The 14,543-nt window shown below is 48.8% G+C and overlaps 6 protein-coding genes across 6 annotated transcripts; 2 read left to right on the plus strand and 4 right to left on the minus strand.

Moving 5' to 3' along the window:
* Positions 1 to 30: 30 nt before the first annotated feature.
* EDB82DRAFT_486428 (N2227-like protein-domain-containing protein) lies at positions 31 to 2,140 on the minus strand. Its single transcript, XM_025730756.2, has 3 exons — positions 1,440 to 2,140; positions 1,012 to 1,390; positions 31 to 961 (listed from the first exon to the last, which is right to left on the minus strand). The coding sequence occupies exons 1-3, from the start codon at positions 1,902 to 1,904 to the stop codon at positions 381 to 383; spliced, it is 1,425 nt and encodes a 474-aa protein (XP_025589849.1). The 5' UTR covers positions 1,905 to 2,140; the 3' UTR covers positions 31 to 380.
* A 110-nt stretch (positions 2,141 to 2,250) lies between these two features.
* EDB82DRAFT_486430 (uncharacterized protein) lies at positions 2,251 to 3,589 on the plus strand. The gene is made up of 4 exons (XM_025730755.2): positions 2,251 to 2,530; positions 2,582 to 2,821; positions 2,877 to 3,206; positions 3,259 to 3,589. The coding sequence occupies exons 2-4, from the start codon at positions 2,704 to 2,706 to the stop codon at positions 3,417 to 3,419; spliced, it is 609 nt and encodes a 202-aa protein (XP_025589848.1). The 5' UTR covers positions 2,251 to 2,530; positions 2,582 to 2,703; the 3' UTR covers positions 3,420 to 3,589.
* A 744-nt stretch (positions 3,590 to 4,333) lies between these two features.
* On the plus strand, positions 4,334 to 6,646 carry EDB82DRAFT_45251 (uncharacterized protein). Its single transcript, XM_025730753.2, has 8 exons — positions 4,334 to 4,713; positions 4,770 to 4,880; positions 4,932 to 5,075; positions 5,129 to 5,236; positions 5,281 to 5,388; positions 5,439 to 5,676; positions 5,724 to 5,979; positions 6,027 to 6,646. The coding sequence occupies exons 1-8, from the start codon at positions 4,511 to 4,513 to the stop codon at positions 6,530 to 6,532; spliced, it is 1,674 nt and encodes a 557-aa protein (XP_025589847.2). The 5' UTR covers positions 4,334 to 4,510; the 3' UTR covers positions 6,533 to 6,646.
* A 31-nt stretch (positions 6,647 to 6,677) lies between these two features.
* EDB82DRAFT_456598 (uncharacterized protein) lies at positions 6,678 to 8,079 on the minus strand. The gene is made up of 4 exons (XM_025730752.2): positions 7,926 to 8,079; positions 7,815 to 7,867; positions 7,598 to 7,766; positions 6,678 to 7,551 (listed from the first exon to the last, which is right to left on the minus strand). Exons 1-4 carry the CDS (start codon positions 7,958 to 7,960, stop codon positions 6,918 to 6,920), a joined length of 891 nt encoding a protein of 296 aa, XP_025589846.1. The 5' UTR covers positions 7,961 to 8,079; the 3' UTR covers positions 6,678 to 6,917.
* An 840-nt stretch (positions 8,080 to 8,919) lies between these two features.
* Positions 8,920 to 9,906, minus strand: EDB82DRAFT_520295 (uncharacterized protein; the record flags this gene model as incomplete). Its single annotated transcript, XM_025730751.1, has 1 exon — positions 8,920 to 9,906. One exon carries the CDS (start codon positions 9,904 to 9,906, stop codon positions 8,920 to 8,922), a length of 987 nt encoding a protein of 328 aa, XP_025589845.1.
* Positions 9,907 to 10,939: 1,033 nt separating this feature from the next.
* On the minus strand, positions 10,940 to 13,712 carry EDB82DRAFT_421966 (uncharacterized protein; the record flags this gene model as incomplete). Its single annotated transcript, XM_025730750.1, has 2 exons — positions 10,940 to 12,625; positions 12,675 to 13,712. 2 exons carry the CDS (start codon positions 13,710 to 13,712, stop codon positions 10,940 to 10,942), a joined length of 2,724 nt encoding a protein of 907 aa, XP_025589844.1.
* Positions 13,713 to 14,543: the final 831 nt, after the last annotated feature.

Here is a 14,543-nt window from a genome sequence, read left to right on the forward strand (position 1 = left end):
GTTATAGTCTTCAGAGGGAAAAGGCATAGTTGTGACTAGTAGTTGAGGAGATATATATCTTTGCTATTGACGGATATCATGGACTCCACTTTGGTCAAGGTCGTCGCATCGCGAGACGGAAAAGCGACTTGCCCCTCAGTTTCGGATAAGGACTCGACCAAATACTGTATCGGAAAAGTTCCGCCAATGCGGGGAGATGTGCGAAATACCATTGCCAAGGTATCCGGTTTGGGGTTTCCGATGATATTTTGTTCTTATACCTATTCCCGAGCCGTTGATTCGGTAATTTGACCGGCTATCTCTTAATATCCCCGCGATGCTGCAAGACATTCAGCGAGATGTCATGGTAATTGGAACGATCCATCGGCAGTAATATCCATCTAAGGCTTCATAGACCTCCTCGCCACCCAAAACTGCGCATTATATGCGCTCTTTGTCAAAGCCCTGTCATCAAACCCATACGCCGCCTCCATTGACCTTATTGTTCTTTCCTCAAACGTCTTCTTTCCACAACTCTCATCTGTTTCAAGAAACTCGAAACCCAAAGCTTCACTAACCACCAAAACCTCCTCCAAACTCAACTGCACAAACGGCCCGGTTCCATAAAGCAACGGCCCCAGGTTGATCCAGTGACCACCTGGTTTCAGAACCTTTTTGATCGTGTCAAGGTAACTCATTAGGTTGCGTGCTGTGTCGATGAAGAAGTACGTGACTACAACATCGTATTCACCTGGTGTGGAGAAAACAGCTGTGAAATCGCCTTCGATTAAGACTACGGATGTAGAATTGAGGGATACGTCGGGAAAAGATAGAGGGCGAACCATGTTGGACTGGGTGGCGTGGTGAGACCAACTATCGACGAAAGGGTGAAAGGAGTGTGAGTTTTGAGAACGGTTAGCTTCGAGGAAGCGATATGCTACATTCATATACATGGACCATTCGTTGATGGTCACATCGAAACCTATCATGGTTAGCAAGAGAAGCATAGAGATTGTGAGATATTCAGCATACCCCCAAGTCTTGCAATATCATGTCCCAATCTTCCTAGACCGGCACCAGGAATAAGGACTTTCACAGGCTTATCCCCTTCTCTTTCGGGGAACAAGCTCTCTAGCGTATTGGTCAGACATGAAAATGTCTCTTTCCTCTCAGATTCGCCTGTCTCGGTCCAGTCACGAACATAGTGTTTCAAAGATTGAGAGACTGAAATTTTGTCGGCAAATCTTCCCGATGCTTCAAGACCATTCATGTGCTTGTCTAGTTCATCTTGTCCAATGTTGTAGAAGTTCATTGCATGCTGTACGATATCATTACAAAGTTCTTGATTCTTCTTGAGAAGATTATCAATTCGGGTGAACTTCTTGGAGTATTCAACTGAGTGTTCTAGTAACTATACTAGGGTTAGTATCTGACCTACCAGCAGGTGAGAATTGACTTACAGACTTTTGAGCTCTCGAAACGTGTTTATAAAGCCCTTGTAGTCGATCGAGCTCAAGTTTCTGTCGCTCATAGTATCTGTTATATCCATATAAGGCATCCAAGAGTCGGTGCCTCGGATGGTGGGCATTCCAGTTCCCCCATCCTCTCGCCATAGCCTTGTTCAACTTCTTGTAGGCGTCGGCATGGCGAGGTGTGTTTGGTGCACCAGAGATTTGATCCAGAGAAACAACAGTATTATCCAGGGAGCCAGGCTGTGAATGTCGAAGGGTTAGTTGACCGTTTCGTGGTGACATGGTCCTTCGTAGTAGCGTCAAGCTGAAGATGAGAAGGACTGAGAGACAAACCAGGTTGGGAATAGAGGCAAAGTCGAATTTTGCGACGTCATCAACCTTGATGCTCTGGTCTGCAGTGGTGGATAATGGTCCGAAAAGGAGCCCTGTCAGGGCGATGAAGCGTAATCTCATGGTTGAGACTCAGCTGAAAGGAGAGGATGTCGGTGAATGAGGCAGACAGATCCAATAGTGGCAAGGTAGTCCACCAAGTCAACGATTAGATGTAATATTCAGAGGATATCCAATCATTTAAGGAACCTTTTTATTTTGTAGTCCAGGGATTAAAGCTTCCTATTTTGTTTCCTTCTCCGTGGTAGTGTTGTGGATAAAGTCAGACTACGCCGACAGGCAGGACCAGACCAAGCAAGGGCTGATGGAATTTGATAGTAGTGGAGCCTCAGTGGAGGAGGCTCCAGTTTTTAAGGTGAGGACCTTGATGGACATGCCAAGCAACATCCATGGATCAACTTTAGACAAAGGACAAGACACGACAAACGAATTGACTTTTTGAGACAAGACAATAGTTACAATATTCATCGATATATCATTCAGAATAACTAATCTAGTAGAATGAGTAGAGTCAATACTCTTCTTCAAGACCTTGAGTCCCTCTCCAAGTGCCATCAACACCAATACCCACCCTCATAAATCATCTCGACACTTCATATAAGCTAACATTCAAGGTTAATTCATGTCCCCGTAGTACTTGATCTCCTAATCCCTGTCCGCCTCTTCTAGTCTTGACCTGCCCATCACTGGTAAGCTCTCTGTTTTACTTGGCAGACATACAGCCTACCTAATCTGTTCAGGCACGCGCCGCAACAATTGTTTATAAATTCCACTCCCTTGCATTTTCTTTTCCCTCATCTTCATCTTCTTCAACTCTGGGTCTGTTGTAAACACTCGTTTCTTACAAACATAACCACCCAAGATGAAGACCACCACTTTCGCTGTCGCCCTTCTCGGCTTCTTCCCCGCCATCTTTGCCCAGGAGACTCTTGCTCCCTCTCCTACCGAGTCTGTCGGATGTGAGCCTCACGGAGACCACTGTATGTTTCCTTTCCCAATTGTTTCCTTGGATTAGTACCTAATTTAGTGATCTAGGGCACTGCGACGGTGCCAGGTCCACTCTTGCGACTGAGGCCAAGGCTACCACCGACGCTGAGCACGATGACGACCATGATCATGACCACGATACCACTGGAACAGGGTCTCTTGCTCCTTCTCCCACCGAGTCTACCGGTTGCGAACCTCATGGTGACCACTGGCACTGCGAGGCTGCCAAGACTGGTTCCGAGGCCAAGGCTACCGATGATCACGACCACGACGACCATGACCACGACGATGAGGACCACACCCACTCTGCTGGTGCGACCAAGTCTCTCTCTCCTTCGCCCACAGAGTCAATCGGCTGTGAGCCGCACGGCGACCACTGTATGTATTCTTCGTTGCTATCCTCTTGTACTTTCATTAACTGGTGTTCCAGGGCATTGCGACGGTCCTGCTACCGCTGCAGCTACTGCGGCCACTGCCTCTGACTCAGCCTCTGCCACCGAGAGCGACTCTGCCGCTGTCACCGACAACGCTGCAGGTGTTCAGATGATTCCTCTCGCAGGACTTGTCGCCGCTGCTGTCCTTGCTCTGTAAAGTATCTTGAGCCTTAGATTGGAGAATCTAGGATGGTCTTATGTGTCGGCTTCCTGGACGCAACGCAGTGGAGGATAGAAAAGACACGATTTGATGCACAATTTTGTTTCTATTATGTACTAGATCAACTATAGATGGATGATCTTTAATTATGACTTTATTTGACATGCTTTGAACGTTGTCGTGTGTCCCTGTTCTTGAATGGTGATGCTCGATTGAGTCACCAGGATATGAGTCTAGTATTACAAGACAATTTACTGCAACAAGATCCGTCTCGGTAATAATTGACAGCTGAGCCTCACCCAAACATTGTTTCGCAATTCATCTACACGTAGGTTTCACAACCATATAGCACCCACGAGACTCTCACATGGACAGCCCCGTCGCACTCAAATTATCCATAAACATAACCTTGTTTTCTCCCGTACCCTACATCCACACTACTCGCCACTGACATATTCACCTAACAACATCTCTATCCAGTAGAATAAGCCCGAAATAAACCGTCTAGAAAATCTCTCACTCGTGCGGGTCGCGGTGGTGGTGTTGTGTCCATCAAGGTTCTCACCACCGACACTCATCAACCAAGTGGAGAGTGATCATGTCAGACAACAAGGGTCGAGTACCTGGAAGAGAGAACAAACAACTGCATACGACCGTTCCAACCTTGTTTATAAGCTTGCTTTGGTTCGTTTCTGCTAGTGTCGAATCGGATCTCGTCGTCGATGCAGCTCATCCTCCGGATCAACCGTCTTGGCTTAGCTACCTGGGTTGGCCGATCAGGGTTTACATTCGTTGCATTTACTGCAGACTCTTCTATATGTAATATTTATTGGATTCTTTGGCCCAGAGAAGGGCTATCCAGGTCATCGGCCCCACGGTTCACAAGCCTGCCAAGCAGCCGAACAAGAGTTTCACTGACAAACGAGGACCTTGATGTTCGCTCAGCTCACCTCGGCCGATTAATTCTTTTTCCCCCCACGCGGATATGATTTCTTACTTACTACTGTGCCTACTTGATTCACAGCACCATGAGGAGTACATAATACTCTGTCATCCTCCAAGCCTCCCCCTTGATCAGTCACAGCTGCATGCCATCGTCGACATCAACGCCCACCATGACTCGTGTCAAGACTTTCTTCGAGAGCCGTAAGGCCACTGTCCTCGCCGGTGCTCTTCTTTTCGTCGTAGCTGTCTCGGCGACTGCTCCTGGGGCTGCTGTCAAGAGACAAGCGACAAAGACGGGCATGAACTTTGAGTCTTTGACGGGTTGTCATATGCATGGGCCTACCCAGTAAGACCGTCTATACCTCAGTTACTCTGATACACCTTCCATGCTAACAAAGGCAGGTTCTGTATGGCTGGTTCGGATGAGTATCAGATCGTCGCAGATTCGGAGGCCACAGCTACTCAAGATCCTCCATCTTCGTACACTGACTGCCACAATCATGGTTCAGACACGTGCGTCGCCCATCACTCTTTCCCAGCGCCATTATGACTGACTTGGTCTAGATACTGCATGAACCCCAGTGGCGGAGAAGTCCAAGTCCTAGGCGAAAACGCCAGTCCGACCCAAACAGCCGCCAAAGAGACTGGCTCTGCAAAGGCCGAAGAGATCACTGCCGTGTCCAACTGCCACATGCACGAGGCATCTCTGTAAGTCGCTGCCTTTTAACTCCAAGGGATCTCAGAATTAATACTAGAAACAGGTACTGCATGGGTCCTAGCTCTTCAGAGTACTACGTCCAGACCACCATCACTAACACGGAGGAGTATCCAGCTCAGCTCACCAGCTGCCACAGCCATGGCGAAGAGACGTAGGTACTTACTACCAATACAATGAGCCAGGCTGACTGTTTAGGTACTGCATGTCGGACGATGGTGAAGCGCCCATCCTAGCCGCTGAGGACGTCGAGTCTGGAGAAGCAAGCCCCGACGAGGAACACTGCCATTTCCACGCCGGTGTAGAGTTCGTCTCTCTCCCTTCTCGTCACTCCCCGCATCACTAACACTCTATAGACACTGCGTCGGCGGTAGCCACGGCTCAGAAGGTGGTTCACGATCATGCACCCGTACCGACAGAGACTATAAGATCGGCATTCGAATCGGCATGCTCTTTGTCGTCCTTGTCGCTTCATCCCTCGGTGTTTACGGTCCCATCCTGCTGTCGCGCTTCACACCCGTACAATCCAACATCATCCTCACTATTCTCAAGCAATTCGGTACTGGAGTTATCATCTCTACTGCCTTTGTCCACGTATGACTCCTTCACTGTTGTGAAAAGCAATAACTAACATGATCCAGTTATTCACCCACGCACAAATGATGTTTGGCAACGAATGTCTCGGCGAACTCCTTTACGAAGCTACCACTGCCGCTATCGTGATGGCCGGCCTCTTCATCTCCTTTTTAATCGAGTTCATTGTCCATCGCGCCATGCGATGGCAGGCGAGCAAGAAATCTGACACTGAGTCTACATCGCTCTCTCCCAAGGCTGTGGAGAAGGCTGAGATGGCCAACATTAGTATTATGGAGGCTGGTATCATCTTCCACTCTCTCCGTAAGTTTTCCACAGCTCCCCCATTGTTGCTCGACTAACGTTACTAGTCATTGGTATCACCCTCGTTGTGGCTGGCGACTCCTTCTTCATCACTTTGTCCATCGTGATCATCTTCCACCAACTCTTCGAAGGTATCGCCCTGGGCACAAGAATCGCCTCTCTGGGCTACGGCCAAATGCCTCTCGCTCTAGGCCACACTCACTCACACTCCCCCACTCCCTCGGTGGAACGAACCGGAACATCCACTGTGCCTCTCTGGAAGAAGCTTGTTCTCGCTTCTGGTTTCGCAATCATCACACCTATCGGAATGGCTATTGGCATTGGCGTTCTCAACGTCTTCAACGGCAACGATCCTTCTACACTCATCGCCATCGGTACTCTGGATGCGTTCTCCGCTGGTATCCTTGTTTGGGTCGGTCTCGTAGAGATGTGGGCGCAGGATTGGATGATGGGTGGTGAGCTCAGCGATGCTGGTCCTGTGACTACTGCTCTCGCCATGCTTGGTTTGATCTGCGGTATGGTCTTGATGAGTCTGCTTGGAAAGTGGGCTTAGACTATCGATCATTAGTCGACTAACAGGGGAAGACAAAAAGCTGAATGATTTTGAGATGCGATCATGGTGACATCCATCGCGTGTTTGTCAAATGGTGAATCATTATATTAGACATAGATTAGCATGGTATAGATTTTCACACTTTGATGAACACAAGTCAATTGAACCCAGCCTACCATACAAGTATTAAACGAGCAACCCGGTTTAGTGAGTAGACTAACAGAAGCGTTCACCTTCAAGCTTAGAGATACAAAATAAACAGCCTAAGAAGACTGACTCAAGTAGCATAATCTGACCTACTAATTTCGGCTCTTATGCTCCCAGCGGCCAAATTGTCTGGTACTTTGAGGCTGGGTAGTCAATTCCTGATCCAAACACCAAGAGCCTAGCTCAACTTCTGACGCGCATCCTGGATCCTCTTGGACAAACTTCCAATATTAAAGAAGATTCCAATGACAGTCTCACTCACCCATCTAGGCAAGCAGCTCAAAATCCACACCTTGGTTGCCATGCCACCAGCATAGTACCAATCCGGAGTTCCTCCAATCAAGCCACCCAAGTAGCCCTCACCCTTCAAAGCGGCCGTGACTAGCTTCTTAGCATATGTTTCCGTTGGCATGGTCGCCGTGCGCTGACTAAATGTCAAGCGCTGCTGGAAGAAGTCCTCGACAGGCTTGTACAACGAGTTCTGAGGAAGAGACCTGTGGGTGCGACTGGCAATGTTGGAGCGCACGGTACCAGTGACAGCGTTCATGACACGAACGTTGAAAGGCTTCAGCTCGAGTCGAAGCGCTCGAGACCATACGTTGATGGCGCCCTTGGAGGAGGAGTAGATGGCACCAAAGATGTAGGGTACCAAGGTTGATGTGCTGGAAATGTTGATGATGAGACCACGTGCTTCGATGAGCAGAGGCGCAAAAATTTGAACCATGGACATGGGGCCGAAGACATTGACTTCGTATGTGGCGCGAACATCGTCAAGGTCCATGTCCAGAGCGGGGATGGTATGAGTTCGACCACTGGAAGGTTTAGCTAGAGGATCAATTGGTGGGAGAGGAGACATACGCATTATTGACAAGGATATCAAGACGACCTCCGGTCAATTCAGCAACCTGTTCTTTGCATGCTTCAATGCTCTTGGGGTCTGTGACTTCGAGAGGGAAGCAGCTCATGCCAGGGCCCTCAAGATCCTTGATCATGTCGGTGTTTCGCACCGTCGCAATGACATGACAGCCTTGAACACATTAGATACAATACTCAATCTTCTCCTGTAAAAACTGACCTTGGCGGTTAAACTCTTTGGCGAGAGAATGTCCAATGCCTCCAGGCGAACATCTGCCCTCATCAGTATCTGTCCACCCAACAGTTTTTTTCTGCGCTTGGGTCTTCTTACCCTGTAATGAGGACGAAAATCTTTTTCTCGGCCATCTTACTAAAGATCAAGGATATGCCACGAGTGTTCAGTTATTGAAACTTGGATGAATGACTGCTTAAATCTGCGATTCAAGACAGTTGAAGCTCAATGAGGAGAATATATACATTCACAAGATAACCCATGGCCAGTCCGCGGGGGACCGACCGAGGCTCGTTGAATGTGCACTAGCCACATTTAGCCACAAGTCACATTCTACAGAACAGTACGGCAATGGTTTTTGAGTTTGTTGATGTCTGTAGATGTCTGTAGCTTTTAATAAAACGCGCGTTTCTATTACCCCTATTCCTTGAATCAACAAAGGTCACAGAGTGCCATGTTTAACTGAAATGGCTATCAATTGTTTGAAAGAAGAAGATTGTCAGCCAGCCGAGTGGGCAAACAACTGTCTTAAGTAGGTATCTGCCCCCTGCCTGGAGTCAGAACGTGCTGAGCCCCGTCTCTGGCAAGGCATACAGCGTTACTTCTTCGTTGGTTGCTAAACAGTCAGTTGGCCGGTTAGAACCAACAAATATGTGACTTCCATGAGGCTGATGGGATAAGCTGGTCCAATGAGAATCCGATATGACGGGGGGCCATTCTCGTATGTCATGTAATCACCCGGTATAAGTTGAAGTTGTGCTGTTGTGAAGCACAACTCTAGACGAGTCGATAAACGTTGATGAAACTTGGTGGAAAACTTTAGAAGCAAGGTGGAAGAGAGAAATAATGGAGTGAAAAAGAGGAAGGAAAAGGAAAGGCGGCAAGGCAAGAGCAGCACGCATGGGTTCCCTCGTCACCAACACACCAAACAGACGTCCCATGAAAAGGCAAAATTGAAAGAAATTGAAATATGTACGCTAAATGCAACCCGATGATGATGTACAATAGATATACACTCATCCCAAAACTCCGAGGCCATTACCTCAATCTAGTTATCCAATCCAACCCATTCTATCATTAAATCCAACCCATTTTACCGGTGCATCTCTCCGTTTGGTCGATACGGCGTCCCAGGTTGTGTCTGAGGTGAAACCATAGCAGTATCCCCAGCTGAAGAGCCCAATCCTGCTCTGCTGAGCTCATCACTACCACGGTGATGAAGATCAACAGGCGTTGATCCAGGCATCTCAACAGCTCCCGAAGAAGTACCGTCCATCTCGAATATAGGAGCCGGCGCAGCTACAAGGTTGTCGGGCGGTAGTTCGACGGGACCCGCGTGCTGCTTCGGTTGTGCGTAGTATCCTGATGCGTTGGGGTCGGGTGTCTGCCATCCTGACGTAGGTGTAGTGCCCCACGCGGGTTTGGGCTCTCCAGGATGGTAGGGTGAGTTGTTGGTTTCGTAGTTGGGGAGCATTGGGTGCGATTCTTCGACGTTCTTCTTGCGACGGTGTAGCCAGAGCCAGATGACTAAACCGACGATTGCCGCACCTCCTGCTGCTGCACCAACGCCCACACCGATCGTCGCACCTGTCGACAGTCCCGTGTCCGCATCTGCATTTGAAGCATCGGTTGTCGAAGCAGCAGCCGTGTCGGACGCGGTAGAAGCGGTATCAGTCGCTGAAGCAGTCGCTGAAGCAGTCGCTGAAGCAGTCGCAGTCGTTCCTGTGGCGCTCGTAGTCGTCTCTCCATCATGGGCAGCCTGCTGAAAGTCCGTTTTCGAGGTCTTCATTGGTGTCTGGGAGTTGTTACAAGCCTCCACCATCATATCGTACGTCTCGTCAATGTCGTTAGGCGACTCTTGTCCAATGCAGCGCGCTGAGCCAAGGATGAAGTCATTATTGTAATTGCCCAAACCACACAGGCAGTAATTGAGCTCCTTTGAGTCGGCGCCGGTGCATGAGGCGTCGTCAGCGTTCTTCTCAAGGCATTTTTGTGCACCTTTCGGGTAGAAGCTAAAATCGTTCTGAAGAGCCAATGAAGGTGTGAGGAGAAGCGCCAATGTAAACCATCGCGACACCATGATGAAAAGAAACGTTTAATTCGATTGATGGTTAACGATGGTGGAAAAGAGTGACAGTGCAGTGGTGGTTGTTGTTGTTGGAAATCGACCCCTTTGCTGACGGACCAAGCAAACAGTTGTGTCGGTCGGTAAATCCGGTTTCAGCTATCCAGCCACGAAACGAGACGAATCAATCGGTAAAAGGTCGATCATGCAAATCACCATTAAAAATCGACAAAAAAATCCACCTCTTAACAAAAGCGAATGACTGGGGGAAAAGCGAGTGATGTTGGTTGATTATTAGGTAGTGAGTTGTTGTTGATGACGGAGCGTATCTAAAGAGAAAAGGAAACAAGAAACAAAAAAGAGGGAAAAAAAGCAAGAAACACTTTGGGGGGGTTTAATGAATTATTAGTGGCCGACTACGGCTATAGTATAGCGAAGATGACGGAATAGCAGTAATCGCACTGCGTGTCACCAGCAAAATCTAATTTAATTACTTGGACGATCCTTTCGTCAGCACCAGTCCTTAAAAGTTATAGACAAGATGTAACCAAGTGGAGTGAGTCCCATCAGGATCGACCATGGCGCAGCAATAAATCGGCCAAAGCACAACCTGATTGGATCTTGCATGTGGCTGGGCATTGTAGGGTAAGATTGAGATCAAAAAAACATGTTGAGATGCAAATAAACATTCTGCCTCACAGGAAGAGATACGATCATATAACTAACATGTAGCAAGGATGGATACATTTTGAACCATATAATCACCACAGCCCTACAGTTCAACAAGGCTTAACAGGAACACTCGCATATATTATTCTCCGAAGAATGTTATTGTTGCCTCCCTAGACTTCATCTCTTGTCCAAGTCCGGCTTTCACACCGTAACCAGGATATGGCCTGACCACTCTGCAATGCTGTCAACACATAATGCACAGACTCAATCATCTAGATTAAGGGTATCATTAATTCATTATTATTCTCCAACTTTAAATAAACAAGTCCCATATCTCACATCATCATGAACCGTAAATCCTGTCCCCAATCATTTCTCACAATCGTCCAAACACCTTGGCAAAAATCTCTCTCGCTTTCAAGAGATTCAACAAACATAGCCTCTCGTTATCCAAATGCGCAGAGTCACTAGACTGCCCACAAGGAAGATGAGCTGCTGGGGCTCCGAATTCCTTCTCTAAGAAGCGGATCGCAGGGATGGATCCACCTTCGCGGATATAAAGTGGTTTGCGCGGCTTACCCATCTTGGTCTTGACGGAAAGGATCTCTTCCTCCTTAGACTTGTCTGCGCTGCCTGTTTCATCGGGTGTGGCTTCTCCAGATGCAGCAGACGTCTCGAAGCAGTCCTCCCACGTTTCCAATATGGCCTTTTCCAAGGTTTGGAAGATGGCATTGGTAGGATCACCAAGCCACGGCTCAGCTCTGTTGTCCACGTTGATGGTGAGTTTGTTTTGCGACTCGAGCTGCGAGAATTCTTCCTCGAGGAATTTCGTAAGTGCTTCAATCACCACGTCCACCTCCTGGCCTGGTACCACTCGAAGACTGATGTGAGAGCTGGCGTGACTGCTGACTAGACTGCCGTCAGGACCCGATACCTTGTAACGGTGGAGTGTCAGATTGGGTTCGCGCCAGCGCGCCATAAGCGACTGCTTCAGCCTCTCCTCGGGGCCCTTTTCGGGATTGCTGCGGATCAAAATCCTGGCAATATCATCGTAGCGGGCCTCTTCTTCTGGTGTAATTGGAAGGATGCCATCGTAAAAGCCGGGAATCTGCACCTTGTTGCCAGGTCCCTTGAGTTTGCCAAGGATCTGTGTCAGGTCGGAGAGAGGCTCATTCATCATGTAGGAGCCATCCACACCTGAGTGGATATCTGGACGAGGCGCATCAACACAGACAGTTGTATGTAAAACACCACGAAGACCATAAGTCAGACATGGAACTTCGTCGTCGAGCCAATAACTATTGGCGAGTAGGATGTAGTCCACCTCACCAATGAGCTCCTTGTTCTTCTTCACAGCCTCTTCAAAGCCAAGCGACCCAAACTCTTCCTCACCTTCAATCAAAAAGACAACGTCGTTCTCCAACTGTTGGTTCTCCATCAGATCAGTCACTGCATATAGGGCAGCGATGATAGGGCCCTTATTGTCGCTGACTCCACGACCGTACAAGTAGCCATTGGTTCCCTGCATGGTGAATGGATCTGTCTCCCATTTTCCCTTGCGGCTATCGGCGGCGACAACATCATAGTGACCATAGAAGAGAATTCGTTTGCGGGTTTCGGCGGCCTCCTTCTTGGCAGAAAACCGAGCGTAGACGACTGGGTTGTGGTGCTTCTCAGTGCTAAGCAACTCAACGTGTCCGCCGAGCCGCTTGAATAGCGCACCAAGGTATGTAGCTCCCTTGCGACAATCCTCCGCAAACTCAGGCCGGGAAGAGACAGTCTTGTATGATACGAAGTCCCGTAGCGATGATAGCAGGAGGTTATCTGAATCCTGCGAGACTTCCTTCTCTTTGGTGCCACACTTGTCGGTGTCGATGGACCAGATAGAGATGTTATCGTCATTCGCGCCCGTGATAAAGTACTGCTTGTTTTTGTAGTTGGTCACAGCTGATGCAAGTACTTTGCCCTGGTGAGCCTCCCATCGAAGGAGACACTGGTATTTCTGGGGAACAGCACCGGAGGCGGCATGCTGGTATTTTCCGTAGTGGGTTGTGCTGTATTTCTACAAAGAGTCAGTACGACAAGAAGGACGGATATCAAGGGGTACTCACGCTGGCCCAACCGTTAGTTGCGGCAGTCCACAAATATCCCCAACCCATTTGGATTGACATGATATCACAGTCATGCGCTTTGATGACTCTCAATCGCTGCGCTGTATCAAGATCCCATAGCTCAACAATGCCATCAAGCTTGCCAGCGTACAAAAACGAGCTGTCAAGCGCCATTGACAGAACAGACTCGCCATCATCGACACCCAATGTCATGATCTCTTGTATACCACCACCAAGCTCCTCGTCATCCTCGACCGTGTGCCCCAAACTCCAAAGCTTGATTGTACCATCGCCCGCACCGGATATCAAAACGTCATCATCAGTACCAACGTCAACTGTCGGCCCCTTGGCCATGAGCATGCAGTATACGTAGCCGTAGTGCGCAAAGTTCTTGACGCAGCCGGCGTGCATCTCGAGGACATTATGGGCTTTAGGAATCAATCCCCATCGATCATCGTTACGTCGGGGTGTACTCGCGCCACCGCCGACAGCTTTGGAGTCGAAGAAGCGGTGGTTTCGGCGGTCGGGGTGCTGTTGGGATTCGGGAGACACGCGGGCTGTAACGTCGTTGAGGCCGACCCATTGAATAGTAGCGTTTTGTGCACCGATGTATAGTGTCTCGTGTTGAGGACTATACGCTGTGCAGAAGATGTCGCCGACGTCGTAGGAACCGTAAATTTCGTAGAGTCGAGTCAGGGTCTTGGGGTCCCAGACGTTGATGATGGGATCACCAGCGCTAGAGAACAAAAGCGAGGCATCAGGCGATAGCGAGAGGGAGAGAATGCTCCTCTTGTGCGCTTGGACACGGCGAACTTGTCTGAATGTTTCGAGAGACCATGCTACTATTTCACCATCTTGTGTACCGGCGTAAATGGTTTCGTGCTGTGGACTAACGGCGAGAGCGAGAACGGTGCTTGTGTGGGATAGCGAGTGGACGAGGTCGGGGCTCGTGGCAGGGTCTTCAGCAGCTTCGAGGGGTGAGAGAATTGGAGACGCTGGACCGGGCGACATTGTCGGTGATACCGTCCGTGAAGGCATGCTGAGGGATTCTGAGGGAGCGGTTGTTAGATGGGAGGTGGAAGACAATGTTAATAGAAAGAGAGGGGCAGAAACAAGGGTCCTGTTGTTAGTGTTGCTGTGAAGGAGGGTCGACCAACAGATGGTCTGATTGAATGTCAAGGTTCACTTGAATACAAGAAGCATAGGATATGTTATGATCAAGTGCAAAAAATAAAACGTGGTGTTGAAGTTGAGACAAGGGTAGAGTCAACGAGCGGTAGCTTCAGTGCCGAGACCGCTCACAAATTTGGGCCCCAGTATGACGCGATCGCGCCAGGTCTTAGTCCAGGGTCCATTCCTTGAGGTTCCTCGCAGTAACACGAGAGAACAGACTGAGACGAAAAAGTTGGGTGAGAAAGTTGGGACATATTGATTGAGCCCTTGCAATTGACAATACAAGCACTGTGATTCTTCTTTGCAAGCTGGGTTGTTTTCCAAATCACCGGCCGATGGTGGAGGGAGGGATACGCCACAGCCTTCTGTCATATAGGCATTCTCATTGGCTGTAAGTATACCACTTGGTCCAGCCTTATAACACAGCTGCGCCACAGTAAAAGGGAGGCTGCCCGGCACTAGCCTTCGGAGACTTATTGAAGAGCATTTGTAAGTCAACCCAACATTGTCTTTTCTGATGGGGGAAGGATACAGAGTATCAGATGGGATGAACTAGAAGGAGAATGAGAGGTGTTGAGTATCGTACAAATGAACTTGTAATTGCTTGGCGTTACACTTATTCGGCGATCCAAACTCAATCGCCGTCTCAAGTTCTGATGAAAAGACACATCAAAAACAACACGGTTGGGATGATCC

Source organism: Fusarium venenatum (genome assembly GCF_020744135.1).
Source record: "Fusarium venenatum strain MPI-CAGE-CH-0201 chromosome Unknown EDB82scaffold_1, whole genome shotgun sequence".
NCBI classification, from domain to species: domain Eukaryota; kingdom Fungi; phylum Ascomycota; class Sordariomycetes; order Hypocreales; family Nectriaceae; genus Fusarium; species Fusarium venenatum.

Bases quoted from the DNA above. Each gene is read 5' to 3' on its own strand.
- EDB82DRAFT_486428 (XM_025730756.2), bottom strand. From the start codon at position 1,904: ATGAGATTACGCTTCATCGCCCTGACAGGGCTCCTTTTCGGACCATTA. The intron at 1,391-1,439 runs GTAAGTCAATTC...ACCCTAGTATAG, and splicing joins TTTCGAGAGCTCAAAAGTCT to TTACTAGAACACTCAGTTGA. The intron at 962-1,011 runs GTATGCTGAATA...TAACCATGATAG, and splicing joins TGATATTGCAAGACTTGGGG to GTTTCGATGTGACCATCAAC.
- EDB82DRAFT_486430 (XM_025730755.2), top strand. From the start codon at position 2,704: ATGAAGACCACCACTTTCGCTGTCGCCCTTCTCGGCTTCTTCCCCGCC. The intron at 2,822-2,876 runs GTATGTTTCCTT...TTAGTGATCTAG, and splicing joins TGAGCCTCACGGAGACCACT to GGCACTGCGACGGTGCCAGG. The intron at 3,207-3,258 runs GTATGTATTCTT...CTGGTGTTCCAG, and splicing joins TGAGCCGCACGGCGACCACT to GGCATTGCGACGGTCCTGCT.
- EDB82DRAFT_45251 (XM_025730753.2), top strand. From the start codon at position 4,511: ATGCCATCGTCGACATCAACGCCCACCATGACTCGTGTCAAGACTTTC. The intron at 4,881-4,931 runs GTGCGTCGCCCA...GACTTGGTCTAG, and splicing joins CACAATCATGGTTCAGACAC to ATACTGCATGAACCCCAGTG. The intron at 5,389-5,438 runs GTTCGTCTCTCT...AACACTCTATAG, and splicing joins CATTTCCACGCCGGTGTAGA to ACACTGCGTCGGCGGTAGCC.
- EDB82DRAFT_456598 (XM_025730752.2), bottom strand. From the start codon at position 7,960: ATGGCCGAGAAAAAGATTTTCGTCCTCATTACAGG. The intron at 7,868-7,925 runs GTAAGAAGACCC...TGATGAGGGCAG, and splicing joins ATTTTCGTCCTCATTACAGG to ATGTTCGCCTGGAGGCATTG. The intron at 7,767-7,814 runs GTCAGTTTTTAC...AATGTGTTCAAG, and splicing joins CAAAGAGTTTAACCGCCAAG to GCTGTCATGTCATTGCGACG.